The 27,811-nt window shown below is 41.3% G+C and overlaps 1 protein-coding gene across 1 annotated transcript in view; it reads right to left on the bottom strand.

Annotated features, from left to right (window-relative positions):
- Nucleotides 1-2,067: 2,067 nt before the first annotated feature.
- Nucleotides 2,068-27,811, bottom strand: part of igf2r (insulin-like growth factor 2 receptor) — a 43,549-nt gene continuing 17,805 nt past the window's right edge. The window contains exons 11-51 of the mRNA XM_074616450.1: nt 26,483-26,647; nt 26,212-26,349; nt 25,921-26,076; nt 25,665-25,802; nt 25,412-25,562; nt 24,894-25,062; nt 24,615-24,730; nt 23,615-23,774; nt 23,318-23,494; nt 23,124-23,219; nt 22,879-22,980; nt 22,364-22,526; nt 21,501-21,677; nt 21,262-21,408; nt 20,583-20,767; nt 20,167-20,254; nt 19,197-19,406; nt 18,977-19,107; nt 18,332-18,435; nt 17,776-17,909; nt 17,446-17,642; nt 16,521-16,647; nt 16,235-16,366; nt 15,131-15,290; nt 14,818-14,926; nt 13,689-13,770; nt 13,407-13,540; nt 12,009-12,158; nt 11,723-11,887; nt 10,754-10,964; nt 10,515-10,667; nt 9,690-9,924; nt 9,364-9,500; nt 8,991-9,108; nt 8,088-8,234; nt 7,788-7,972; nt 7,302-7,488; nt 7,065-7,214; nt 6,900-6,969; nt 6,016-6,303; nt 2,068-5,944 (exon numbers count right to left, since the gene is read on the bottom strand). Of these exons, the coding sequence (XP_074472551.1) occupies nt 5,786-5,944; nt 6,016-6,303; nt 6,900-6,969; nt 7,065-7,214; nt 7,302-7,488; nt 7,788-7,972; nt 8,088-8,234; nt 8,991-9,108; nt 9,364-9,500; nt 9,690-9,924; nt 10,515-10,667; nt 10,754-10,964; nt 11,723-11,887; nt 12,009-12,158; nt 13,407-13,540; nt 13,689-13,770; nt 14,818-14,926; nt 15,131-15,290; nt 16,235-16,366; nt 16,521-16,647; nt 17,446-17,642; nt 17,776-17,909; nt 18,332-18,435; nt 18,977-19,107; nt 19,197-19,406; nt 20,167-20,254; nt 20,583-20,767; nt 21,262-21,408; nt 21,501-21,677; nt 22,364-22,526; nt 22,879-22,980; nt 23,124-23,219; nt 23,318-23,494; nt 23,615-23,774; nt 24,615-24,730; nt 24,894-25,062; nt 25,412-25,562; nt 25,665-25,802; nt 25,921-26,076; nt 26,212-26,349; nt 26,483-26,647 (6,203 nt within the window). The 3' untranslated portion in view covers nt 2,068-5,785. The remainder of the gene's footprint in view (nt 5,945-6,015; nt 6,304-6,899; nt 6,970-7,064; nt 7,215-7,301; nt 7,489-7,787; nt 7,973-8,087; nt 8,235-8,990; nt 9,109-9,363; nt 9,501-9,689; nt 9,925-10,514; nt 10,668-10,753; nt 10,965-11,722; nt 11,888-12,008; nt 12,159-13,406; nt 13,541-13,688; nt 13,771-14,817; nt 14,927-15,130; nt 15,291-16,234; nt 16,367-16,520; nt 16,648-17,445; nt 17,643-17,775; nt 17,910-18,331; nt 18,436-18,976; nt 19,108-19,196; nt 19,407-20,166; nt 20,255-20,582; nt 20,768-21,261; nt 21,409-21,500; nt 21,678-22,363; nt 22,527-22,878; nt 22,981-23,123; nt 23,220-23,317; nt 23,495-23,614; nt 23,775-24,614; nt 24,731-24,893; nt 25,063-25,411; nt 25,563-25,664; nt 25,803-25,920; nt 26,077-26,211; nt 26,350-26,482; nt 26,648-27,811) is intronic.

Here is a 27,811-nt window from a genome sequence, read left to right as displayed (position 1 = left end):
AAACAAGTGCAAGTCTAAAGTTCTTTGAGACATGTCCAATTCAAGTGTGGTATCCTTTGAAACAGGTAAAAGTCAAGTCTCATGCTATTCAAACAAGTCCAAGTCAAGCCATTAGGACCAGTCCCAATGTCCAAATTTCAAGTCCTCCCAGATGAGTTCAAGACAAGATACGAGTCCTTCGAAGCAAGTGCAGGTCTAAAGTTCTTGGAGATGAGTCCAATTCAAGTCTGGCGTCCATCAAAACAGGTAAAAGTCAAGTCTCAAGCCGTGGGCACACTACCCGCATCAGGAGCGCGTGGCGTCTGCGTCGCGTGGTGGCTGCGTGATGCAGGAGTCTGGTGTTCACACTAGACGCTTGTTGACTGCGTGTCGGCTGCGTGATGCAGGAGTCTGGTGTTCACACTAGACGCTTGTTGGCTACGTGTCGGCTGCCTGTCAGCTGGGTTTCTGCTGCTGCTGTCAGCCCTTTCTTTCTGCATAGAGTTTGCCTTTTAATGGCCATTTAACTTCATGATAAATATAATTTATATTTATTTTAGACAGAGAAAGGTTCAGAAACGTGTGGTAATTTGTAAATAATAGTAATAATCCACAATTAAAACTCCGTACTGTATTCATTTATGATGCTATGATGTCACTGCTTGTTCCACATCACTGTCCGGCACATATTTCAGAATAAAAGCCTTGTGTTAACAAATGAAGATATTCTGTGCAAAGAAAACCCGCTTTAGGGCTTTTATTTCGAAATGAAAGCAGGAAGTGTTGATTTAAACCCCACACTTTATCAATTCTTGGAGCTCTCAAAGTGACTGCGTGTTCCACAGCACTGACTGCTCATATTTCAGAATAAAAGCCTTGTGTTAACAAATGAAGATATTCTGTGCAAAGAAAACCCGCTTTAGGGCTTTTATTTCGAAATGAAAGCAGGAAGTGTTGATTTAAACCCCACACTTTATCAATTCTTGGAGCTCTCAAAGTGAATGCGTGTTCCACAGCACTGACTGCTCATATTTCAGAATAAAAGCCTTGTGTTAACAAATGAAGGGATTCTGTCTATAGAAAAAACGCCTGTGGGCTTTTATTTTGAAATGAAAGCAGGAAGTGTTGATTTAAAAACAAGTTAACTTTCAACTTTCAAGTCAACTTAACTCTACTTTTTTTCATCTCCGTAACATATTCTACAGATAGACCTCGAAACTGTAGTAAAGTCTTGCTGGAATGATGTTCATATACAGTCAATAGATCACCTTCACTGTCTGTGACATATTCTACAGATGTCCAGACATGTAAACTGTATTATGTTGCTGATATGATGTTCATATACTGTCAATAGATCACCTTCACTGTCTGTTGCTGCTGGGACACGCAGCCGAGACGCGAGCGGCTCGCATGTAAAATAGGCGAGCCTTCTATTCTATAAAATAGACGCGGCGTCAGACGTGCGCCTCATGCGGGCAGTGTGTCCACTCTAACCTGTTAACATGGACGCCGAAATAAAAAACAACACGCCACGCAGCCGGCACGCGCCTTTCATGCGGGCAGTGTGTCCACCACTTCAAGTCATTCAAACAAGTCCAAGTCAAGCCATTAGGACCAGTCCTAATATCCAAATCTCAAGTACTTCCAGATGAGTCCTAGACAGGCCACGAGTCCTTCGTGACATGTCCAGGTCTCAAGTTCATCGAGACGAGACGAGTCCAGGTCAAGTCTGGGGTCCTTCCAAACAGGTGAAGTTCGAGAACTCCAGGTCAATTCTTAATTCGAAACAGGTAAAAGTCAACTCTCAAGTCATTCAAAGAAGTCCTAGTCAAGTCTTAAGTCCAGCGAGATGAGTGCAAGTCAAATCTCAAGTCCTCCCAGATGTTCCCAGACTTCCCAGAAGTCAAGAGTCCTTCGAAACAAGTCTCAAGTTCTTTGAGACGAGTACAAATGAAGTCCAAGTCTAGTCTCAAGTAATTCCTGACAAGTCAAAGTCAAGTCACTCCACTAAAATCTAAATCAAGTCTCAAGTCTTTCCAGATAAGTCAAAGACAATTTGAAAAAGAGAATGCGATCAAACCACAGCAGTGATAAACAGCGGATCTTATTTATTCAAATAATGCAATATTTTTTACATCAATGTTTTTTTTAAATAGGAAAATTAGGCAAAGAGCTGAAAAACATATCAGACAACATAACTTACACCAACTAAAACATAATAATGATCTCCCATAGTACCGAATCATCACAGAAAACTTCTTGTGCTTCTTTTAAGTCAATATATTCTCCAAACTTCTGAATTTAACTTTCACATAACCCAAAGCAGCTCTCTGCTCGAGTGTAGACAAACAAAGCACAAGAATGTCCATTCATATCTTCGTAGGAACGAGAAGGTTCAGTGCAGTACCCATGCAGATGAGCCACGCTAACTTTGGTTGTTAAATACAGCAGAAACAGACTTTATGCAACGATGGAAAAAAAAAAAAAAAGGACTTCACATACTAAACTTACCATCTGCTTCTCTGTAATGAGGAGTGCTACTGTACATCTCCTCGGGAGAGATGAGTTGATTATAAAAGTGTCAAACACAGGTACATGTGGTTCAAACTTCCTTCTAACAGGGTCAGGAAGTTAAAAGCGTCCAGAGCAAAAGCTGAGGTCAACATGCTGAAAGAATGTTTAAAATTAAATTTCAGAATAGTCGGTCAAGTCTGCCAACAGGCTGGATTTTATAATAAATATGGATTATTGACATTTCATTTGTAATTTAATTGTTCTTTGGAAACCTGCTCCGTGTACTTTAAACCATCACCTCGTTGTTTAAGCTCTCAAAGGGGGATTTCACTTTGAGTAAAACTCTTTGTAATTTCAGATATGGTTATTCTACAAAGACCTTTGCAAATTAACAGATGACATGATAAGTGAGATTTTAGAGCAAGATGTGAAGCTTCAGTTCTTTCTGGAGTCTGACAATTTTACTCAAAAACTGCTTGTGAAAATTTCAGTTTGTGATCTCAGATATAATAACACAGGAAAACAAGTTACTGAACACCCACAGCAAAGGGACAGGAACACGATCATGTTCTCTATTTGTTAATCATTATGGCACATCCCAAACTCATCCATATAAATTTCAAGATTTTTTTATTTTTAATCCTTTTGTCATTTTTTGTCTGTGTTTTGGTGACGTCCTACAAAAACTTCTTAACAAATTTTGCATACAAAGCTTTAGAAATACCCTGAATGGTTATTGATTGATAAGAGATTTTAGCATCACACGTTTTGTTAATAACTTTCTGTGGATTGAATACTGAGAAAAATGAATTTACTGTCATTCCCCCTTCGTACTGTACACAATGTAATCAATGTACATAATGTAATACATGTCTTGAGTCTGTGTGAGTACACTGTGTTTGTGATTGCAAATCAATACAAAATCTATCAATTAATCATTAGATGCGAACCCAAGGTCGCACATTCATCGAAGGTAAATTTGGAGTGATTTAATCAAGTCAAGTAGACTTCTTGGTTGACAACTTGCTGATGAAATGACAAATCTGCTGTGAGAAGCGGTTAAAAGCTGCTGATAAAGAGCTATTAAGTGGACCTTGTATTAAGATATTTTTTGTTGAATCACTAAGAAAACATTAAGGCAGAAACTTTTAGTCAATTAATCAGTTAGTTGATCCACAGAAAATGTAATTTAAAGTTATTTATCAACCGTCAAACATTCTGTGTTGTCAGCTCCCACAACGTGAGGATTGGTTGGTTTTCTCTACATCTTTGGGTTTTGGACTGATGTTCAGACAAAAGACGTCACCTTGGACTCAGAGATCTTGTGATTGGTACCTTTCACCATTTTATGACATTTAATAATCAATAATGAAAATAATTGTTATTTGCAGCCTTATAAAACACCAAATATGTTCCTAACTGGTACGCACACTAGAGAAGAAGAATCAACCGCAAAGAGCAGAGTCAAGTCCAACATGTTTAGTTAAAGTCACAGGAACTACAGTTTGATTTGTTTTGACTTAAAAGCGGGAGAATGACGTGTTGCCAGAACTACATTAGTGTAAAAGTTCAGCTATTTGTGAGCTTGTAAATTCACTGCGTCCTAATTGTGTAAACCAAAAAAACACATCCAACTTCACAACAACTTGTTTGGCTGGCATCAAAGAAAATAATCTGCAAATGGGACGGCACGCAAACACTCTGTGTTTATACTGTTTACTCATATCACTCAACACTGCAGTCAGTTTGATTTACTTTACCGGCCCTGGATCTCCCATCATTACTGATATAGTTTGTGAAAACACTAGTTTGATTATTAAGCAGAAAATGTGTTAAGTGTAAGTCAACTGAATGCATTCTTGACACTTTAACGCTTCACGTCTTTCTTCACATGCATTTGGCTAAAAAGGGCTGATGTCGGCACTACAAAAACTTGGCTTTACCGAGTTAACATCTCGCTTTTGCTGCAGCAACATCCACAATCACAGACCTGAATACCAAAACTGAGCGTTTAATGTACGAGAGCGTGCAAGCGGAGAAAAAAAAAAAAATCCCAACTTCAATACATTAGTGCCAGCGGTGGCGGTAGAAATATGGCTTTGGCGGGAGAAGGAGAGGAGAGGGAGAGGGACTTCAAAAACCAACACAACCTAAACTAACATCTCATGTCTCACTTTCAACCTCCGTCCTCGTCGACCATCCATTCACACTTAAGGCCATCTCTATTTATCGCACAGAACAGAGATTTGTACAGATAATCAGCTCAGACAACAATTTAAATAATCATAAAAACAAATGTGTGAGCAATTCACAGGTGAAGACAACAAACAAACAAACAAACAAACAAAACGTCCATATTATAGAACATTATCCTCTATGTACAAAGTCTCTGATCAAAACAAGACAAAATCAATCTGTCGCCGGACATGATTCATCGATGAAAATGCAGAGTAAGTTCATCATCAGGAAGGCATCGCGCTTTCTTTTCGTGGGGAAAGAAAGAGAAAAACATCTGCTATTATAGCAACTGTAAACAGCAAGAAAAGACAAACGGGTGTCTTCATTCCCTTTAGAAACAACACAAGCCGACACCTTCGCTTTCTCTTTGATAGCCGTTGTTTTTCCCCCAAAATCTGCTTAATTGTTTCACTATTGAGCTACTTAACTATACATCTCACCACAGTTATCAAATACAGTCCTGGACATTAAAAATCAACCTTTTCTTTTCATTGTCTGCAATGAGACATGTAGACAGGATTATTCTCAACTGCTACAATAAAGTGCTAAAGCAAATGGCACAACTTCAATTTCAAATAACTCCAGAAGAAAAGAAAAATATCATTTAATTCACATATTTTCACTGACATGCCTCATTGCAGAGTCGACGTGTTAAGATTAGATGCCCTTTGTGCCTCTGGGGTTGATTTTTTTTAGAGTCTATATTAGATAAATGTGGCAAAACAGAAGTAACTATAGTGAAGCAACTTCTTATTTCATTTCAGAATTATGAGAGAATACGGTGCAGGTCAAAAACAGCCTGCAGAACACTTTAAATAATCAGCTATCAATAAATAAGAAACAATATGCTAACAGTCTGTAGACAGTGGACTGGATAGAGTCTGAGGCTGAGTAAAGGTGCAGTCCAACAAAAAAGAAAAAAATCCCAAAAGAGAGGAACGGTTTCAATATGTTGTTGGTATTTCACTGTTGTTGTTGCTGTTATGGAGACATTCACTGAGAGAGAAGAGTTCAGATTGGTTGTGGCAGAGGGCGCGGGTTGGATGAAGTGACATCACACCCTGAGGAGGTCCTCGTCACTGTCATCCTCGTCCCGCTTCCTATTGGATGTCGTGTTGTTACCGTGATTAAGGCCCGAGGAGCGAGGTTTGCTGCTCTTCCTCTTCCTGTCCGACTCGTCCAGGAGGCCGACCAGGTCCTCGTCGCTCTCCTCCTGAAATTAAAAAACGTCTGTTAGACACCTTAAGTTAGAAACACCTGGACAGATGTTGGGGCGACACTCACCTGAAGGAAGGGGCTGCGATGGGCCGCGGAGTGCCTGGAGAGCCCGGAAGATTTGACCACTCGCACCCCCGGGACGCTCAGCACCTCGTCCTCGCTGTCGTCGTCGTCCTGATCGTCCAGCGAGAACGAGCGAAGGCCGTCCGTGTTCACCGGCTTGGTCGTGATGTGGCCGTTGCCGTGGTTACTCTTTCCTCGGTGGGAGGACGAGGAAGAGGACGTGGGAGGGCCCTCGAGCTCCTCCATCAGCCACTCCATCTCCTCTTCACCCCCTTCTTCGTCCACGTTGACCTGAGGATTTAAAGTCATCTTCAATCAAAATGTATGAAAGCTGCCCCTTTGGCAGCTTGGCCCAGACAAAACCAGTACAGACAGTGATAGTCACGTGAAAGCTGTCGTCACGTGAAAGCCGTCGTCACGCAAGCGTAACGCCGATGTGGCGTTTGCGGTCTAGACACAGGGTAAGAATCAAGTGACCTCAAAGACTCTTGTTGGGTATAAAATTGTCCTTTAAAAATATGTTGGCTATGTAGTTGCTGGTGTGATTTTGAAGGTAGCCGCAGAGGAAGGGATTGGTGTTGTGTTGTATCAAATTTAGAGAGGCAGGTTATTACGTAATTAAAAGGTTTGCGGTTGCCTGTGAGAGAACGTGAAACCCGGTGCATGAAGGCCTTCTTCTGCACGTTGCTGACAACGTGAACTGAACAGCCGCCTTACATAGACTGCGTATGATTGGATGTAATGATACAGAGTCAGGTAAGGCAAGAGGAAGAGGAGACATTTTTAGATGCAGCATCCTTCAAAAGCAAAAATTCCAAGTAGTTGGCTGGAAAAGTGCGTTCACAGTGTGTGAAAAAGTTCTGAATTGAGTCATTAGATCAACCTACCTTGGAATATTTATAAGAGACTTGGTTTCCTCTCCTGCAGCAGCCAGCAACCTTCTGGATCACCAGCTCTCTGTTGACGGACAAGACAAAACAGGCATTCGTGAAAATTCAACAACGTTCTTTAAATCTTTAAGCTTCTCTGCATTTGTTGCTCTCGGTCTTCACCTCCTCTCTCTCTTGTGGAGCAGAAGCCCCAGCAGACAGACCGACAGCCCCACCAGCAGGACGCTCAGCATCACCCCCAACGCCTGGCTCCGCCTGGAGAGAGATGGAGCCTCGCTGTCGTCTTCGTCATACGTGCGTGCGTCAACAGTTCTGCAAAGAAATCAAGAGAGGAAGACTTACACATGTTTCTTAAATTTAGAGTAAAAGCTGTGTCTCAGTGTAAAAGCTTTTACTCACGTGAGACCACACACGGCGTTCGTGTGCCACACGAACAGATACTGGCATTCATCCGTCTCCAGCATGAACTCGGGGATGCCTTCGCCTGCCGCGGGGTTACAGTGGAACATGATGGTGGACGACACCATTTTGGTCTTCTCCCGTCCACACGTCGACTCAGAGGACACCATCACGTCCAGGTTTCCTCCTGAAGGGAAAGCAGAGACGTTGAGATGTTCATGTATTTGCTAGTATCAAGAGATTTTCAAACTGTTAGTAATTTAAAACATCACTTTTAAGACAACAATGAGCTCGTTGTAAGACTTGGCTCAGTACAGTGTAGCTATACTAAACAAGTTGACATTAGCACATTAAAATACTAGACTAAGCCTGCAATGAATGTGATTTGTTTTACATTCAAAGCTTCAAAGCATTAAAGACGAGGAGATAAGCAGTAGAATGATTTTTCACACCACCAATCTCTGATTTCCCTCAGCATTAAATCACCTTTAATGTAGTACTTGGCCTTGCTGGAGGAGCCAATCCTGCGTTTGTATTTCCCGTTGAGTTTGTCCTGGCAGATGTTGGCGCCAAGACAGGTGGGCATGGAGTTGTTGGTGATGCCGGACAACTGGATGTAGTAGATGTAGCGGTCGCCGTTGGGACGAATGTCTCCAGACGCCTGATGTTGGCTGAGAGGAGGAGGGTAAATACAACGGAGAAGTTCTTTAGACAATCTCATTTATGCAACATGGAGAGATATTTGGCACAGGATTAAAACACAGGTGGAGTGTGTGCTTGTCTTACCTGAAGTAGAGCGCTCCCAGACTGAGGCTGGCTCCGGTGTCGGGAACCTGTATCGTCCCGTTCACCATCACCACCTCACGCTGCTTCACCGCACACGCCGACCGAGTCTCCCAGCCAATCAAAAACTCACATGAAGTCTCATTAAAACTGTGCACACAAAAACAAGATGCTCTTAGCATGGTGCCAGATTGAATAAATCAGAAAGCAACATTTAAGACTTCAAGGATCAGGTGTGTTCAAAACGTAATGTGATGAGTAGGTTATTAACTACTATTGCCCGTGCATTAAGGTGCCATTGATTGTGCCCACGGTGGTATGATGATGTATGTGAACTTGTTAGATTTTTTCTAATGTCAGAGACTTAATCCTGGAAGAAGGTGGCAAATTCATGACATTTGGTTCACGAGAGAAGCTCGCAGGAATTGATCTTGTTGGATTTAGCAGTTTGTCAGTAATCAAAGCAAGCTATATTGTGTTAAGTAAAGTACATATCTTTTAAAAAATATTAATTTCATAGAAACTACTTTTGTATCAATCGAAACATACCGATCAAGAAAAACTGAAGAGCATTTATACTGATTGCAGATAATCTGACTTTCTCATGAAGATTGTTGCTGAGAAATGTTTCACAATGTGCCTCAAATGATGCTTTAACCAAAGAAAGTTGAACTTTAAAGACAAACACTCTGTTCTGTCATTAACTGGTAGTTAGAAATCCCGAACTAAAGAGTAAATGAGTTGTAGAAAGTGGTTTATTGTCTATTGCAGCATCACGTATAGTGGTTAAGACATCACAACGATAGGTGCGAATGACCCGTACGGTCCTTATTTACTATAGATTAGTACTCTATTTAATAAAATAACACCTCAAAACAGCTGATTTCATTGGGGTTTGTGTGTTACCTGACGAGTGCCGGGTGTCCGACGGTGGAGCCACAGCTCAGCTGGATCACAGTCTTGACCTCCACGCCGTTACTACAGACGTCTTTTCCCGCTGAGTAACTGACAGAGATCTTCCCACCTGCAGGAGTAGAGAAGTAGAGACTGTGAACATGAACTTTTCTCATGCACAGAATCAAAACACAGCTGTGAGAGTCACAAGTCACTCTGTTTGACTCAAAGCCTGCACTTTTTGTTAAATTCTCCTGGCAACAAAACGGTAAAATATATATAAAAGGTAACCCTAGGATATTAGAAACTTCAAGCAGACATCATTAGTGTCCTCAAAAAGTCCAACATCAGGCACCCTAAACACGTATATGATGGGAATATTCACCAGTGTAGCTCATTCTCTGGGTATAAACTCGGCCCAGGGTCTGAGTCACTCCCGCTGCCGAGTGCCGGCACACGGTTGCTCCTTCTGGACAACCTGGCAACCCACCGTGGATACCCTGACACAGGTTGACGTAGTACCTGAGGACACAAAAACAGGAAAGAGTTGAATAAAGTCATAGACTAGATTAGTCTCATAGACTTTTATAAAATCAGACTTCTTTTTGCAACCAGAGGAGTCGCCCCCTGCTGGCTGTTAGAGAGAATGCATGTTTAAGGCACTGAAAATTAAACTAGGCATTATAAGGAGTTGAGTAGAGCCAGACTTACGAATCTCCTTGGTGGCTAAACTTCCAGGGCTCAGTGAGGGAGGACAGAGTTCGGAGGTCGAAGGTCTGATGCTGGCTGACCAGCTTACACTCCATTTTCATCGGTGGACAAACGGCGCTGGTGCGCCACTGAAAAGTGGCCGAACAACCCGCTGTCTCTGAGAGCAGCTGTGGAGAGCCGCGGTCTGCAGACTGGTCGCAGGTAAACAGGATGGAGGACTGACGCTTACCAGAGACTGGAGGAGAGAGAGAAGAGGCAGCATGGTTTTCAGAAAGGAGAGAAGTTATGCATAGATATAACCTCGCACATTTTATTTTATTATTTCCTTTTTTTCCCTTTTCTTACCGCATTGGTGTTTTTTGTGTGATTAAAAATCGTTTATCATACCATTGAACTTATGTTTTGATATGTCATATTTGTAAATGTATATAGGTCAGGGTTAACTGTGGAATGGGGTTTTGTTAAAATGCATCAAACTACATTGTATAAGACTAATACAAACTAATAAAAAAGGTAATCAAATATAACACAAGAAAGCATTTTGGAAGGTTTAAACAAATGGGAAAAAGCCCAAGTTTAAGTGTCATAAATGCACACAGGTGCTCTGAAACAGTGAGAGAGATTAGTCATTTTATGTTAATAAACTGTGGACATTTTTCAACTTTGCTCATTGCTTTGTTATCATTCTACTTTCCTGTCTGCCTGCTCTATATCCCACGACTTCAATCTATGCTTGAGTCCTAAACTTCCAAAGTAATAGTTGGAGTTATAATGGAGTTCACAGAGATGGTTTTAGCTTCCTCACTCCCGCCAAAAAGCTGTCACCTTCATTGCAGAATCCCCACTTCTTGTCCGTGTCATAGTTGCTGGTGGTGGAACACCACTTCCTGCCGTCTGTCCTGCCTTCTTTGGTGCAATCTGTGTACGACTTGTTCAGGAGAGTGAAGGGGAACACACACACCTCACCCTCATTTGTCACTGGAACACACAAACAAACACATTAGTTAAATTGCTGTCTAAAAACTATGATTATGATCTAAAGAAGATGAGTATATCAGACCTACCTGGTGAGCAGGGATCTCCTCCGCCATACTGCATCAGAACGGCCTCCTCTTCATGTTTGAAGTCCATCGTCATGGCCTTGCTGATGCCAAAAGATGAGGCCAACATGTCTGAACCAGAACCAGACACCCGGCACACTGCGCTGTTCTTACAGGCCGGCTCCGCCACTGAGCCGCAGACGTTGATGTGGTAGATGCTGGAGCCCACTGGTACCTAACACACAGAGACTTAACTTCACTACAATATTTAAAAGGGACAGTGTGTAGGATTTGGTGACATCTAGTGGTTCAGTTGCAGATTGCAACCAACTGAATACCCCTCCGCTCACTCTTCCCTTTCCGAGACTACCATACCGACTAAACTGTTGTACCGCCAGCCCCTGCCTGACTTCCGTTGCTCTTATAGTAGTGTTATCATGGAAATGGCGATACCACGGTTTTGCACTCTACGGATCACGTTACCGCAGTTTGAGTAAATCGAGTCTCAAGACCACTTTTTGGAGATTTCGTCTCAGATTCGATTGCATTTTTACTCGGTCTTGTCTCGGTTTCAGACGAAATGGCTGTTCAGCTTAAACAAATCAGTGCACGAGAAGAGAAATGGATGTGAGGAAAGCAAACCAACGAGTAAAGTCGAGGAAAAAAACAGAAGGCTCTTCTAAATTTTCATCTTCATCTCATCTGATCACTCCAATAAGCGGATGTTTTCACAGCGACATGGCGAAGTGCTGATTGATGTTTCATGTACGTAGTGTATCATAACAACTGCTTGTATATCCGCCGTCCTCGGTCTTCCGGTTCCCCTTTCTGAATGACAAATACAGACTACCGCAACAATTTAATATTCTCTGACCCACCTTTACCTCGTGAAATATAAAACAAACTACAGGAAAATAGATTTGCCAAGATGAAGGGACTATTCATGTGCACCTATTGTCAAACGTGATCTCGGTGGACAGACAACAAGCTCACCTGGACTTCACCAGAGAGGGTCGACAGGTCAAAGGTGAACTGCAGTTGGGAGTCTGTGAGCTGGCAGCCGCTGGTGTTGGTGTGGGTGGCGTCCGAACAGACTAAAGGTGTCGCCCACTCAAACAAATAAACACATCCCTGCAGCTTCAGCATTTGTGGAGAGCCCTGGGTAAAGATATAAAAGGTCAAAGCTTTGTTAAAAAAATTTAAAACATCCTCAGAGAAGTAAAGTAACATGCATGTTTTAGTATTCTGATCATAAAAGGAGATCACAGTGCTGACTGACCAGCTCCAGGCCTCTCTGGCAGGTAAAGATGATAGTCGAAGTGTAGTTCTTTGCAGGATCGGTGGCGCACTTGGTGGAGCTGCTGTAAGTGATGGACACCTCCCCTGTTGCACTGTTGATCTCAGGACCGCTGGTGGTCCGCCCAATGTCCTTTAAGAGACAGAAAGAGAGTTAAAGAAAGAAAAGGGTGGAGGCAAAATTATTGAAAGAGACACAGGAAGAAAAATAAAGACAGGGCAAGAAGGATCAAATCACACACAAAAATAAAGACAGAGGAAAGGGGAAACTGAACAACACACCATCATTAGCCTTCAATTTTAAATAGCAACTCTGAGTGGTTTGAGTGATTGGATAATAAACACTCTCACTCAGCATTTCACACTGTTTTTATTAACTGAAACTCTATACAGACTCTATTGCCACACAATCTAGAAACCTGAACTCAAATTAGAGTCAGACGTACTTGTTAATATTAGTCACTCTCTTAATGATTTCCCCCTAAACTGTAACGGATGAAAGACTGAGATTTGAAACTAAAATGATGTAGCCGTTTCCTTTAAGTTTGAATGCTTTACTTTGTTATCAAAATGTAAAACACATCAGGTAAGAAAAGCACTTTGGTGGACAAACTGTTGACCAAATGTCATGAAATGAGCAGGTTGCAAATTGCCTCGCTGTGGGACTAATAAAGGATTATCTCATTTTATCTTAGCTTCAGCTTACACTTAGAAAATCTCTATGCTATGTTGTACTGTCTACGTTTAATACTTTTTTGTTAGGAGCCATTTTTTTTGTTGTCTGTTTTTATCATTTAGCTTAAATTGTTTGAAAAACCAAAGTAAACTAAAATTTATACTTACTAAATATTTTTCTGGCATACTAAATAGTATGGATAGTATATTATTTTCTTGTATATTTCTTAGTTTTTTTTTGTAAATGAACCAAAAATCAAATTGAAAATTCAGTTTTTTGTTTTTCTCAGTATATTCCCCCCTCCCTTTTTACATACAAATGCTCTAATATGCTGTCGTACAAATGTGCATTTTCCCGAAGTGTTAAAAATTAATTTGGTTAGGATCTTGTAATTAAATTTGAGTTATTTCAAATATTTTTTTTATGCCATGGCATTAAATGCACATACGTTTCATGAGTACAAATTGTAGCATGTGATATGCATTGATAATAAATAGCTGGAACTAATTCCAGTTTTTATAATAGCTGTGAGTCGTCCTGTTGCATCAAGAGGTGCAATCGGACCTTTTTACACGTCGTCAGTCCAAAGTCAATGCTCTGGTTTTCATCATAAAGGCATCGAACCACATGGAAGTGAGGATAAAGTAACTTGTACTTTATCTCCCTTGTATGAAAATAGTGTGAAAGAGAATGTGTGTGTCTCACCACAGGAGGTCCGTTATCAGGATCTATACAGACGGCGGCTCCAGGGGGGCAGATGACCCCGGGGATGGGGTTTAGAGGCAGACAGATGTTGATGTAGAAGTCTGGAGATCCGTCACTTTGGTCCACCGCATCGTCTGAAAGGAGAATAGAAACAGGAACATGCAAACAGTAAATATGGACGCACCATAAATGATGCACATGGATGAAAATCGACACTGACATGATGCATATAGGGCTACATTTGATCTCCGTTATTTTGAGATTTGCTTTAGAGCTCCTGACCTGTTGCTGTGTAGTATCCACTGATGTGAATCAGAGGAGTCAGGTCTATAAGAGCAGAGCCGTTCTGGACTGAACACTTTACCTGAAACATTGAATAAAAAAAGGAAACCAAATGAATGTCACAGGTACATCCTTGTAGCGTAACAGCAATAAAGCAGAGGAATTCAACCATTTTTATTCAATATAATGGCTTTCGAATGTTTTCTTTGATTCTTTTCTTCTTTTTATCCTCCGAGTTTTAAGAATTATTCTGGACAAAATGTGTCCGATACAATCCCACACTTTCTACGGCACCCACATAATTCAATGCTACATTCCTGTCAGCTCTGATTATCCTTGAGAAGCCGATTGTCGTCCGACTGCAGACTACGCACAGCTGAAATTCAATTTGCTCTGTGAAATGGCCAATGCAATGCTAATTTGAGAAGGAATGTTCCATATTTTTCACTTCACTATGTGGAAATAATTCTTTAATATAAAAAGTTGCACTTCTATACGGTACTTTTCTGAATACACTGACCTTTTTGAGGCTGTTATGTAGTGATTTTTTAAGTTAAAAAGGAGAATTTGCCACCTTTTATGTGGATGTCCAATCAGTGTTGATGGTAAATGTAGTCAATTGAAGTAATCATTTCCTCAGTACGTGCTATATTTGACTGAGAAAGCTGCATCAGGGAGTCACCAACCTTTTTGAGACTGAGAGCTACCTGAAGAGTGGAGAGTAATATGGAGGGCTGTTCTCATACACCATTTATAGCTACACCTACGAAAAGTAATGCACTGTAATTCGTATATATAACTCTCAAAATCAATTTGTAATCCACGTAATCGTGAACCAGGAAGTATAAAGAGCGACAAACACTGTAGGGCGGAGGTCGGGGTGGATAGGTGGGTCAAAAAACACCACACTTTCACCCAGGAGACCGCTGTTCGTACCCCAACTCAACCCCAAGTCAACTTTGATTTATTTGTCACATAACTTCCATACTTAAGTAACGCCACTTCTAAGTTATCTTAATACAAACCATGATCTTTTCCTAAACCTAACTAAGCAGTTTCCTCTGAAGACGGAAGTTTATTTTGTACTCATCTGACTTATCACACTGACAGATACACTAAACATTCTTACCGGCTGTTCGCAGGCCAGGTGGGTGTGGAAAGAGAAGAAGTGTGTGCAAGTCTCAGCGGTGGAGGCAATGAGAACCGGCTCCGGAGGGCCCAAAGCCATGTTAGGAGGTCTGTACAAACACAACGTAGATATTCACAACATAGCTAGATATTTCAGTGTTAACATGACGGATACATTACTGGTGTTTTGCAACAAAGATCATCATACATTTTAAAATGTCTGATGGGTGAAAACATATTTCATTATCATCTTTTTTCATACACAAAAATGAAAACAGTAATGAAAAGCAGAAAATCCAACAAGCGGGACGTACCTGCAGATGAAGTGGATGACGGTGTTGTGTTTGAGTTGGGGGTTTGCTGGGCAGGCACTTCCTCCTTCGTATGACAGCTCCAGAACGTGATCCTTGTACGTGAGCTTCTTGCTGACCTCACCGCCGCTCACCACGGTCGCGGCATTCTTAATACACACAGCTGGAACACAGTATGCACAAAGGTATTTTACAACTATTGCAAAAATACAGTTGTATTTAAGACTATACGGTAACACTTTATAATAACCATCATTTATAAATGCTGTTCATAAATTGATGAACAGCTGATTAGATTCAGATTCTGCCGAGAATCACAGATATTATTAATGATTTTTCAATTTTGGAATAAATGTGCGAATGTTGAACATTTTTGTCATTTTCTCATAAAATACTGCACCCACTTTAATAATAAAAAACAAATCTAGCACATACATCCCATATTTGTCTATCACTGTGTATTTTGATGCAGGTTAAACATTCCCATAATTCTGATTACAAATTCAGACCTATTGTGCAACCTTGGCTGAGCTATGTGCTCCCTTCCAGTTAACTGTGCAATAACCTTCTACTGCCGGGTAAGAGAGCAGTCAATAATTTGAGAAGTACTGGAATTTCAGGTCTCTTATTATATTCAACGGTGACGCATGTCCTCAGTGTTACATAAACCACACACACGTCTGAGCAAGACTAAACAGTAACCAGGAGAGAAGTGAATGAATTCTTAATGGTTCCCTCTCCTCTTCTTATTTGCTGCTACTGTTAGAACATCTGATTTGTTCCAAGATAGATCTGGATATATAATATTCGCAGGCGAGTAGTTTTTCGTGTCGTTTATACGTCACGCCTTTGGGAGGGAGCCAAACCCCTGGGGTGGGAACCACTGGATGAAACTACCCAACTGTGTTTTACTGAGTACTTCTACTTTTGATACTTTAAGCACATTTAGATAATAACACTTTGTACTTTTACTTAAGTAAAAAATCGTAGTACTTCTCACACTCCTCTTCCTACTTTACAGTTTGAGCAGATAATGAAGGAGGAGTGGGGTTTCTTATATGAATCAAAGATGACTTGGGTACCCAGTCACTGGATGGATGTACGTACCGGTTTCAGGGCTGCATCCGGCTTTCAACACATTTCCACAGACGTTCATGCGGAACATCTTCCTGTGATCCTTATGATCGTACACAGTGTAACCTTCTTCCTTTGTCAGGGAGTTGAGATCAAACTGATGACCTGGAAGAGAGAGGAGGGTCACACTTTATAAAAATACGAATACATTTATCCAGTTTTTATTGTCACCAGACAGTAAAATGATAAGAACATACTAGTAATATGTTTGTATATATACAATGTGTACAGAACTGCTGGTTTATTCTGAATGTCTGACCTGTGGCGGGGTTGGTGACCCTGCAGTTGTCATGTTGGGTGCTGTTAAGAGGGCAGGCAGCAGCTGTTAACCAGAGGAAGGTGTACACACAGTCCTCAATGGCAGAGATCAGAGTAGGCCGGGAGTCCTGGACGGGAGATAGGAACACACACGTTTTATATTTTTATTTAAATAAACACCGGTCCTTACCATACTGCCCTGGTGTACTTAACACAAGAAAAGGTCAAAAACAGAGCAAAAGATCGCATGAGCGAGCGAGCATTTGAAAAGGCAGCGCGGCGGTGCTGTGAATGAGAGAAACAAATTGTTCTGATTGTTTCACAGCGGTTACGTTCTAAAACACAAATAAATAACCATCAAACACAGATGATTTACTGTGGAGACAGACGCTCTCCTCTGCATTTCATTTATTACATCCAATGTGCATCAGTAAATATATGCAACACTAAATGTCGTCGCAGTGAGACGTAACCTAAGATTTGTTTTTTTTCAACATACTTTTTAGATGAAACAGGCGGACACACTGAACTGCAGCTGCAGAGTGTGTTTACCGCTGTGACCACCAGCAGTCCTCGTCCCATGTCATGTTGCTTTTTCATACGTCAGCGGACTAATATGCCAAATCTTCGGAAGTCTATAGACCACGGTGGAAACGCAGACAACAGTGGGCTGCAGGAACCTTTTAGTTCCTTGAAAAGTAGTTCAAGGAACTAAAATTACCAGGAACTTCTGGGTGAAAACCCAGTTTCAGTCTAACAAGTTCCTGAACTATCAGAAAGTACGAATCCCCAAAGAGGGATTTTATTCCCACCTAGAACTATCGTACAGGAATTGAATGCCTTGTTCCTGCTGTCGAAACGCACACACAAACCCCACAGACAGGGAGTCATACCTCTTGTATAGCTAACTGAAAACTTCTCCTCACCACTTTGTCTTTGTCACACTTGAAGCGGATGATGCTGCTCCTGTTGCGGCTTGCATTGGGACACAACTGGCCGCTGGTGTACTGCAGCTTCAGCACATTTCTGTCCATCGTAGGACCGGACTCCACCTGCCCCAGACTCACATAGTCCTCTCCGACCTTCACACAGGACGCTGCATTGGACGGACACTTCCACGAACCTGTCACAAGGTGAGCAGGGGGTCAACTTTGACTGAGTCAGAAGAAATTCATTTTCAAAATGCTCTCTTGCAACTTAAATTATGACAACAAACCAGAGTTGGATGCTACAGTATTACTGAATATTTAACTGACCTCCCTGCTGCACCAGCGACCTGCAGACGTTGATGTAAAATCGTTTCGTGGTGTCGTCCGTAGAGGGCTCCACCTCCCAGTTTCTAGAGTCCATAGCCAGAGGGGAGAGGTCGTACGAGTGGCCCTGATCGTCACTGAGGACAGACCACACATACAGAGGGGGAACATTCAGCGTCACATATGTTTAAGGTCTCTACAGATTTCTGAACAACTGCTAATAACATTATAGTGACTGAACTGTTCGAATGTGAGTGAAGATACTGGTATCATATGAAACTAGAAAAACCTAAGGAATCCATTCGTACCAACTGAGTCATGTTAGCTTGTCGGGAAGCCCTGATACCAAAAACAGATTTTTACACCTTTATTGCCTGATAACTAACTGGTATATTGCTATTATCCTATAACTTGTACTGTTACCTGATTAATCTAGGTAGAGCTATGAGAAATGAGAAACAACTGGATGAAAAGTGTGCATTAAAACAGAGGAAGAGGAAAAAGAAAAGAGAAGCAGACGGAGGACGATGACATGTGTGAGGTGGTGGAGGATTGTTACTTGTAGGAGCAGCTGGTGGTTTTGACCGGGACGCAGGCCAGAGCGGTGGGCCATCTGAACAAGTAGGTGCAGTCTGGAGTCTCTTTGATGAACTCTGGTGTTCCCTGAACAAGTGAAACAACACAACACACAATGAGTTACCACCACTGACTTTACCAATGACTTTATAAACATCACTATTTTTGTGGACTTTATTTAGCATGTTCTGTGTGTTCTCTTCGGCCCAGATGTCAAGCAAACATCAGTCAGTCCTTTCGCACTCATGTTAACTTGTCGTTTACCTGTGTCCATCACAATATTTCACATGTTTTGGTTCAATTCCTTCAATTGGAACGGATTTTTATCTCACTGGAGTCAAACTGCACTGGGATTCATTTGGAAACGGTCCGAGACCACCTCTTGCAAGTGGTCTCGGACCGTTTCCAAACGAACGTTGCTTTGGTCAGCACCAGAGTACGATTACTGCGTTCACAACCGCCCAAACAAACCAAACCAGAGTTCGATTAAAACAGATTAAACTTTGGCTTGTGAAAGTTTTTATGAAAGAATTTGCATGGTCTTTTCATTTATTTAATAAGTCAACCCTTTAAAAACCCAGGAAGATCTGATCAGCTGGTTTTCTGTCTTTTAATGTGTGAAACTCACAGGATGCCTGTCCGGGTGGCAAGAGAAGTAGACCTCGGTGGATCTTTGGTATATCTTATGACAGGTCTCTCCATTAGTGTAGTTCAGGATGAGCTGGTCTCCCACATAACTCAGAACCTGGGTCGCCATTCCTGCACACACACAAGAATAATGACACAAATTAATATCACATCAAAAATATAAATATATTCAAACTGGGTTTGGTTGTTTTTTTCCGTACCTGCAATCTTTTGGTTGGCCCCTTGCACCTGGCAGGAGGAGACCGATTCGTTGCCGATGTCTTTGTGCGTGCAGATGCCTTTCTGGAGCCCGCCGCAGACCGACAGGTGGTAGACGTACTTATCACTGGTGACGGGGTAATCTCGACCCTTCAGAGAGCTCAGGTTGAACTCGTAGCCACTCTTGGGGTCACGAACCTTACAGCCATCACCTGGGAGGACACGTTTGGATGATGACCAAAGAGGCACATATTCTTGTCATCATGGTTTAATCAATATAAGTAGTCAGTACTGTTTATTAATACTTCATTATGGCCTCTGATATGATGGATGACATGATGATATCACCACAGCTGTTTGATTTTCATCAAATTCCAAACTAATCACATTTCAAATAGCAGTGTTTGTTATCTGCACAAATGATCCAAAAGCAGCAGATTCAATCTTAAAACATTGGTATCCACAATTATCATCACTTTGTCACATACCAGCCCTGTCTACAAAAAATTATGTTCCAATACGACTAAATTGCAGTCTCAGTTACGCTTGGAAGGAAATGTATTTTGTCGCGGATTACATGTCTTTTACGAATCAGAAATACCTTTTTTAAATCAGCGGACAGCCGCAGCGAGTGACGTCACCATGACGTTGATATGCAGGTGACGCAGTATATCGAGCAACAGTGAATGAGAATACGTTGAATAAAAACATTATTGAATAATAACGGGTATAACAAGCAAGAAAGTCCACTATTGACTGTTCGTGTCCCGTGTGAAACTGAGTCATTTGTTGCGTTTTGGTTTTGTTTTGTTTCCATTTACAACGTTAACCATGTGTTTAAAACGGTTTAAACTGCGACCGTAATCAGGGAGAAAATACGTTTCCCTCAAAACGTATTTTGGTTATGCAGTTTAGTTGTATGGGAACGTAATTTTATGGGTGACGGAGTTGCACATACACTTGTGTTTTTACCTTGAGACTTCCTGATGGGGCAGGCCTCAGATGTCCTCCAGATGAAGACATATTCACAACCATCTTTACGGTCAAACATGGGGGAGCCCTAGAAATACACAGACACACATACAACAAAAAAATGAAAGCTCCACATTATCAGTGATTTCACTGGTTAGTTGCACGTCTTGTGTCTTGTTCTCGTGGAATATGCAAATAATAAACTTAAGAGTAAACTGCAAATTAAGCTTAGCACTGATGCTTCAACCCAAATGAATCTGCTTGCATGAGCTGAGGACAGACTTTGTTTTGTGACTGTTCCAAATTCAATAACATCAATATAAGCCGATACAAAATGCTATTTAAGGTACCGGCATGTTAGTATCATAAACCAATCATCCTCTGTGCTATAAAGTACAAGGACCTCTAATACTCACTGGGTTGTCATCACACTGGAGGATGATGCGCGTTGAGTAGCGGGAACTACTTGTGGAACCACACCGGTCTCCGTTCTGGTACACGATGCTTATGGAGCCGTCCTCCGCCGCCTGCGGTCTGGACTGGACGTATCCCAGGTTGTAACTTTTCCCATCAATCGTGCCGCAAGAACCCAAAGGACCCACTGGAGAGAAGAAAAGAACGTATCTAACTACAGTCTGACAGGAAGAATGTAATATGTTGATGATTTTAATAGCAATCTGACTTTGTGATGTGATATACTGCATGTTGTTTTATTGCAAAGTGTCCACATTGTTTTACTAATCTCAGGAGCTTTGTCACATAAAACTAAACTAATAAATAGTCAAAGTTAGCGCTGATATGGAAACATACCACAGTATGGAAAGTGTATGCAACATCACAAAGCCCAAAGTGATGTCCTTAAATTTCTTGTTTTGTCCAAATATAAATTTTTTGCCACAGAAGTTTATTCAATATAAATCAAGCTGGTATGTTTCTGTTATGCAATGAAGAAAAGGCCAAACTCTTGTTAAGTATCCCATATTCTTATCTTATTTGATCATATTTATCTATTTATTTTAACTTCAAAAAGCCCACATGTCAGTCAGTCTAAACCTCTTATTTACTGTATATGATTGCGTGGAGGAACATACTGACCTGGACAGTCGTTCACACGAGGGAGAGGTTTGCAGACGTTGATGTAAAATCTGCGTGATTTGACCCCATCTGTATCTATGGCGATCCAGGGGCTGTCGTCTGCGTCCCGGATCAGGTGCCTCAGGTCATACTCGTTACCATGGGAATCTACAGGTAACAGAAAAGTATATTTACCCACACAAGAAAAAAGGCAATTTAAATTTACAAATGGTTTCATCCTGTGTTCTGTGTGTCCGTACCAATTATCTGGCAGTCAACCGGAGCAGGGATGCAGGCCAGAGCGGTGGAGAACTCAAAGAAGACGTTGTGGACCACGTGGTTGGTTAAAGAACTCAAGTCCTCTCGCAGCAGCTTCAATGAGCCGGGTTGAGCGTTTGGATCACACACGAAATTAATGGTGAAGGTGTCCCGAGTTGCTGATGCAGAAGGGAAATTTAAACAAAAGGTTGCAGAGTCAAGAAAATGTTTTCATCTTTAAAAAGGTCTTAAAAGTTTAAAGTCACACAACTGTAAATACAATAAATGCACCACAGCTGATCAGAGTTAAAGACATAGTTTGGATCTTCGGGGGTTGTATGAGGTACAGCATTTTAGCCACCTAAAACAATCAGTTTTGTGCGCTATATTTGTTTGACTTTTGTAAATTTGAGCTAAACCTTTAAAACACCAAAGTCACACAATAACTCAAACAAACTAACTGATCGAGGCAGCGGTAGACCAGCAACTCCCGTGTTATGAGAGATAAAATTACTGTTTTTGTCAAAGGATTCTGGTGGCTTTGAAGAGAGCATAGATAACGGCTTCAGTTACCCGTCTGAAAGGGCTGTCTGACGGCAAGTTAAAGCAGTGAAAATATTCTAAATATAGCGCACACTTAAACTAATATTGATTTTTTTAATGTGTAAAATCCGTTTTGCTGCTGCCCCCGCCAACAGCAGTACATTGCTTTGCTCCCGTGCTGGTACTCCTGTCTGTTTCTCCAAACTGTAGGTAATACACTGATTATGGATAAGTACCTCATACAACCCCACTTAAAAAAAAATCCAAACTATCCGTTTCAGTGAATAAAAGCAAGACAATATCAGTTACAGTAAATAATTACCTGTGGGCTCGTCCAGGGTTCCCTTATATGTTAGTGTGAGCAGGCCATCGGTGGAGTACTGGAGGGTCTTCTCCTCCCCAACTGGGCTGGAGGGATGCCCGTCTTCCAGCTCACAGCCGGCCATGCCATTTCCACATTCTGTCACGTTTGAGCAGATGTTCACCTACAGGGAGGTAAAGAAGGGAGGGTTATACTTTTGTTGGACTTTTAAGGAGGAGTTGTCCTTATATTTTATAGACATTAACTCAAAAACTAAACTCAAAAATTATGAAAAAATTGCCTTGTCTTACATTGTAGTAATGTAAGACGTGTTATAATGTTATACAGAACAACCACGTTAAAGATGTCAACTTGTTTTTCACTATTCTCAAACATTTTATGGATTAAATAAATCGAAAGATGAATCTATAATCACAATAATGATTTTATTTATATCATTATTATTATCATTCAAACAATGCACGAGTGCTGCATTATTAACTGTTAGCAGAGTGCCATCACTGCGTCCGTCTTACCAGGAAGTCTTTTCCATTTGCACTTGTCTTGTATCCCGTCTGAGAAGCCAAAAGCTGAAGGTTGAACTCAAAGCCAGTGTTGGGGTCCACCACAGCACAGTTCTGAGACACAAAGTTTTACAGGTTTTTAATCTTTCCAATCTATTGTAATCACATCAATTTCCCAGAGTAACATTTTTCCATATTGTTGTTTTATCAGATTGCTTAAACAACACAAGATGAGATTAAGTTGTAGCTGAACTCACGTTGTTTGTGGTGGTTGTGATGGCACAGGCTGCCCTGGTCTCCCACATGAAGTTGGCAGTACAGTTCTGGTACATCAGGAACCGCGGGCCCATTGACTGCACAGCGGGGAATACGAGCACAGTCACATCTCAAGACACATGCAAAGCATTAACAAGCTGCACTCCACTTTACTGTATGAACTGCAACAACTCACCACAGTTCCTTTGGAGCAGACCAGGTGGATGCGAGTCGTGTATGTGAGCTTCATGCCGTCTGACATGCAGATAGAGCCGTCTGTGAACTCCAGCAGCAGCTGGTCCGGCCCCTCGATGACTGGCCCTCGCTTAGAAACGCCCATGTTACTGACGGACACAACCTCCTTCGGAGAGCCCTGAGGACAGAGGGAGGAGAGTTTTAAAAAGGCACACTAAGCAATATGTTCATGCAAAAAAAAAAAAGATTTTATGAGCTTAGTTTTGAAGTTACTATTCTGTTTCTAACGGTTACAGACCTGCTCGGTTATGTACTTCATCTGGCAGACGGACGCATGGCGGTCGCAGCCTTGTACAGCGTTGATAGGCCGACATATATTGATGTAGTACTTCTTCAGGTTGGCGGTGTCAGACAAATCCATGGCCTGCCAGTTGCTAATGGAGGTGGCGCGTGACAAGCTGGAGGCAGAAGAAGGTAAACATGCTGGACTGAATCTGTGTCTTCTTGTTTGTTCATTTTTCTCTGGATTTTGTGAATATTTGGACAAGTGTGTTATGTACGACGGCATAGTAAGGCCACTGTAGGTAAAAAAATAAATAAATTACGGAGCCACGGGAGGGGGGAATATTCCAAAATTAAAGTCATAAATTTATGAGAAAAAAACTGAGATTAAAGTGAGTAAATTTACAAGAAAAAAAATAAGAAATTATCTGAGTTTAAAGTCACACATTTACGGGATAAAAACTCTGAGATTATAAAGTCATAAATTTGCGAGAAAAAAACAACAGAATTCTCTAAAATTAAAATTACAAATTAACGAGAGAAAAACTTGGATAATCTGTGAGATTAAAGTGGTAAATCTCTGTAAAAACACAAATTTACGAGAAAAAATCTTGAATATTCTCTAAAATTATAAAGTCACATATTTATGAAAAACAAAAAATTAAATTATCTGAATTTAAACACACAAATTTACAAGGAAAAAAACTTGGGACATTCTCTGAGATTAAAGTGGTAAATTTATGTGAAGAAACACAAATTTACAAGGAAAAAACTTGAATATTCTTGTATTAATATTGTATTATGCCTGCAGTGGCTGACCTAATCAAATCATACTTTGCAATCGGATTTGGGAAAAAGAAAATACTCATGATTTAAGCCAGATTCACCATATTATTATAAGCATCCTGATGAAATTTACGACTTTAATCTCAGAATATTACCTCCCTCCCCCGGCATTGTAATTATTATTATCATGTTTTTTACCTACAATGACACAACATGTATCGATGCATTACCTGGATAAGTCGTACTGCTCAAGAGTGACGGGATCTGTCACCAAACACTCATGAGGTCTTTCAGGACATGCGTAGGATGTATACCAGCGGAAGTTATAGGTGTAATTGTCCTCAACCTGGATTCAGAAAATTCAGATTAGAATTACAGATCACCCTGGTGATGTATAGAATATGCCTTAAATAGAGACCAACAGAAGACCATAAAAAAAATATCCAAAAGTGTAGCCATGTATTGTAAAAATGAAAACAAATAGAGTATATCAGCAACATCCAGTTTACCTGGTATTCTGGTTTTCCGGCTCCGGCTTCTGGGTCACAGAGGAAGGAGATGAGAGTGGATCTGAGAGTGTGTTCTTTGTTGTTGTACTGGGAGCCGTTACTGTAGCTCAGCTGGATCAGGCCGTCGTAGTACGACAGACGGGAGTTCGCTTCCCCAAGACTCCAAGAACTGAAGTGAGAGACGGAAAAAGTATGATAAGGCCTAAGTCATCATATTGTCATGTCATATCACATTTCCCTTTAGACTTAAACTCTACAGTATATATTAGATTTGACGTGTTTTTTACGTCATTAGAGAAAAGAACACATTAAAAAGCACAGACATGCACACAGGAGGATTTTTCATATTCTATAAAATCCAACGTGGCAAGCAAACAGGGTATTATAAGCACATTATGAACTCTTCTGTGTTGAATCTGCTGTCTGGTGATGACACCTTTAATTATGTGGTTGTGGTTAACTGCAGGAATGTGTGACAGTGTGCTCCTGCTTGCACTTCCACGGCTCCTCCGTCTTACCTCTTTTCAACCTGGCATGTTCCGGCCTTTTCAGGACAGCTGGCAGCCTTGACGGCACCACAGACGTTGATGTAGTAGTCATAGTTGCCGCTAGTCAGGTTGTAGAAGCCGCCGTCGGCTTTGGAGAGAGGCGACAAGTCGAAAGAGAAACCTGTGGAGCAACAGAGGCCGGTTAAAGAGGAGGATTAAAGAGTCAAAGACATAAACGCTCAGCAGCGTTGATCAAACTTGTGTGTTTATGTGTGTGTCGTACCAGCCTGAGGATCCTCCACCTTGCAGTCGTCTCCCTGAGTCTTGGAGAGGACGCAGGCGGCAGCAGTGTACCATTCCAACTCGTACACACATCCGTCAGGCGAAACGCTACGAAGGACGGGAGGGCTCTCCAGATCTCCTGCAAGAAGAAGAAGAAGTGTAGGAGGAGACAACATTATCACAACCAAACAGAAATGAAAGAGAAAAACAGAGCAGAAGATATATTTAATGACGACTCATCTCCCTGTTTAGCCTACCTGGTTTGCATTTGAGGATCAGGATAGTTTGGATCCTCGTCTTTTTTTTGTTGCAAAAACTTCCATCAGTATACACCAGTCTGATGTCATTTCCTATTTTAGTCTTCTGGGGAGATGAGAGGAAGCCGCCCAGGCTGATGAGCCCATAAACCTTGTCTGAAGCAGAGACACAATCAATACACTAAAGGTTACAACTATCACTGACAATTTCATGAATTTGGTTTTAACAACTCCTTGACCTCCCTCCACCCTTCTACCACCATCATTCATTAGTCTTTCGAAGACTCTTACCCACGGCACAGATGGAGGCGTTCACCGGGCAGCCGGCAGCAGCTCCTGTCTGGATCACTTTGTGACAGACATTCAGGTAGTAACGCGAGTCCGGCTTTGGAGATTTAGCATCCACCGCCTCCCAGTTCCCATCTGACCCTGGAGCAGCACACACAGACACAGGAAGATGATGTTTAGCAACAACAAACAGAAAGGAAAACATGTTACACTGAGTGAATACGGCCACCACCAATTGCATTTTTTAGAGACAGATATTGACATTTAAACTCACCAGGGTATCTTGTGAGGGGTGAAAGGTCGTAGTGTTTTGTGTCATCTCTGACTCGACACAGTAGATCCTCCTTCTCCTTGATGCAGGCGAAGGACGTATCCCAGTCAAAGTAATAAGTGCAGTCCGTCTCCCCTGCAAAAACCGGAGTCCCTCGCCCACCGTTGGCTGCAGAAAAAAACAAGACAAACCGTGAATTAACGATGAGTTGTGACGCAATTCCACCCGTCACACAATTTTGAATAAATGGAACAATCTGGCCGTAGATATAGACAACTACTCTGCAAAAAAAAAACGCTTTGGGAGGAGTTTTGTGCCCTCAGCCATTACTGTCTTAAACAGCCTGGGCACCCTGTAACAGACTTGTGTTGCTGTGATGTTCTTGTCTGTTTATACCCTGTTCTGTTGTGTTACCTGTTCTGAGTGTTTGATTGTGTGCAGAGCAGACTGTGAAAGCAAGTTCCCTTTATAGAGGACAATAAAGAATGAATCTTAAACAAGGGGACAGTAAAAATGCACAAATCATACATCATCCCATGACTGATTAACTTTAGAAATGCCTTGAGGTTGGGGGAGAGACTTTTCTAGAAGCTCAAAATGGTGAAAAAATACAATATGTGGTTCATTAATGGAAGAATACTAGAGAAGTCACATTGCATGTTTTTCTTTTTTGACCTATAAATGTAGTATTCTTTGTTTTTGCATCTCCAAAAGTAAACTAATTGAGCCGAAGAGATGAAATTAATCACGTCCCTGTGATTCATCATCATTCATCTTATACATACTTAATTTAATCAGGAAGTCACATTGAGATAGAGATCTCATTTACAAGTGAGACCTGAGCAAGATTTAAATATACATACATATAGCCAACAGCATGAAAAGTTATAAATAAATGCTTTCTAAAATATCCGTGGTGTAAGTGTATCTAGAATTACTGCCTCGTTGTTGTACGCCTCCGCCAATAACTCAAGGTTACATCCGTGTCTGTCCAAAATGTGTTTTGTGAGGTCACAGTGATCTTTAACCACCAAAATCTAATCAGTTCATTCTTGAGTCCAAGTGGATGTTTTTTTGCCAATTTGAAGAAATTCCCTCCAGGCGTTCCTGAGATATCACGTTCAGGAGAACGGACTGTACGTATAGACAACCCGAAAAACACAATGCCTCTGGCTTTGCCTGTTGCCGGCGCGGAGGCATAAAAATTAGATAGAAAAACAAGCATATTATGTAAAACAGTCACCTAAAATCAATAGAATGTCTAACCACATTATTGAATTGCCCCATCGATATCAGTGTGTCAAGCTTCAGTCTACTCTGTAAATTATTCCA

This window comes from Sebastes fasciatus, chromosome 18 (assembly GCF_043250625.1).
Source record: "Sebastes fasciatus isolate fSebFas1 chromosome 18, fSebFas1.pri, whole genome shotgun sequence".
Lineage (NCBI taxonomy): Eukaryota > Metazoa > Chordata > Actinopteri > Perciformes > Sebastidae > Sebastes > Sebastes fasciatus.
The sequence above is the reverse complement of the archived record's forward strand: the minus strand, read 5'-3'. Positions and strand labels throughout refer to the sequence as shown.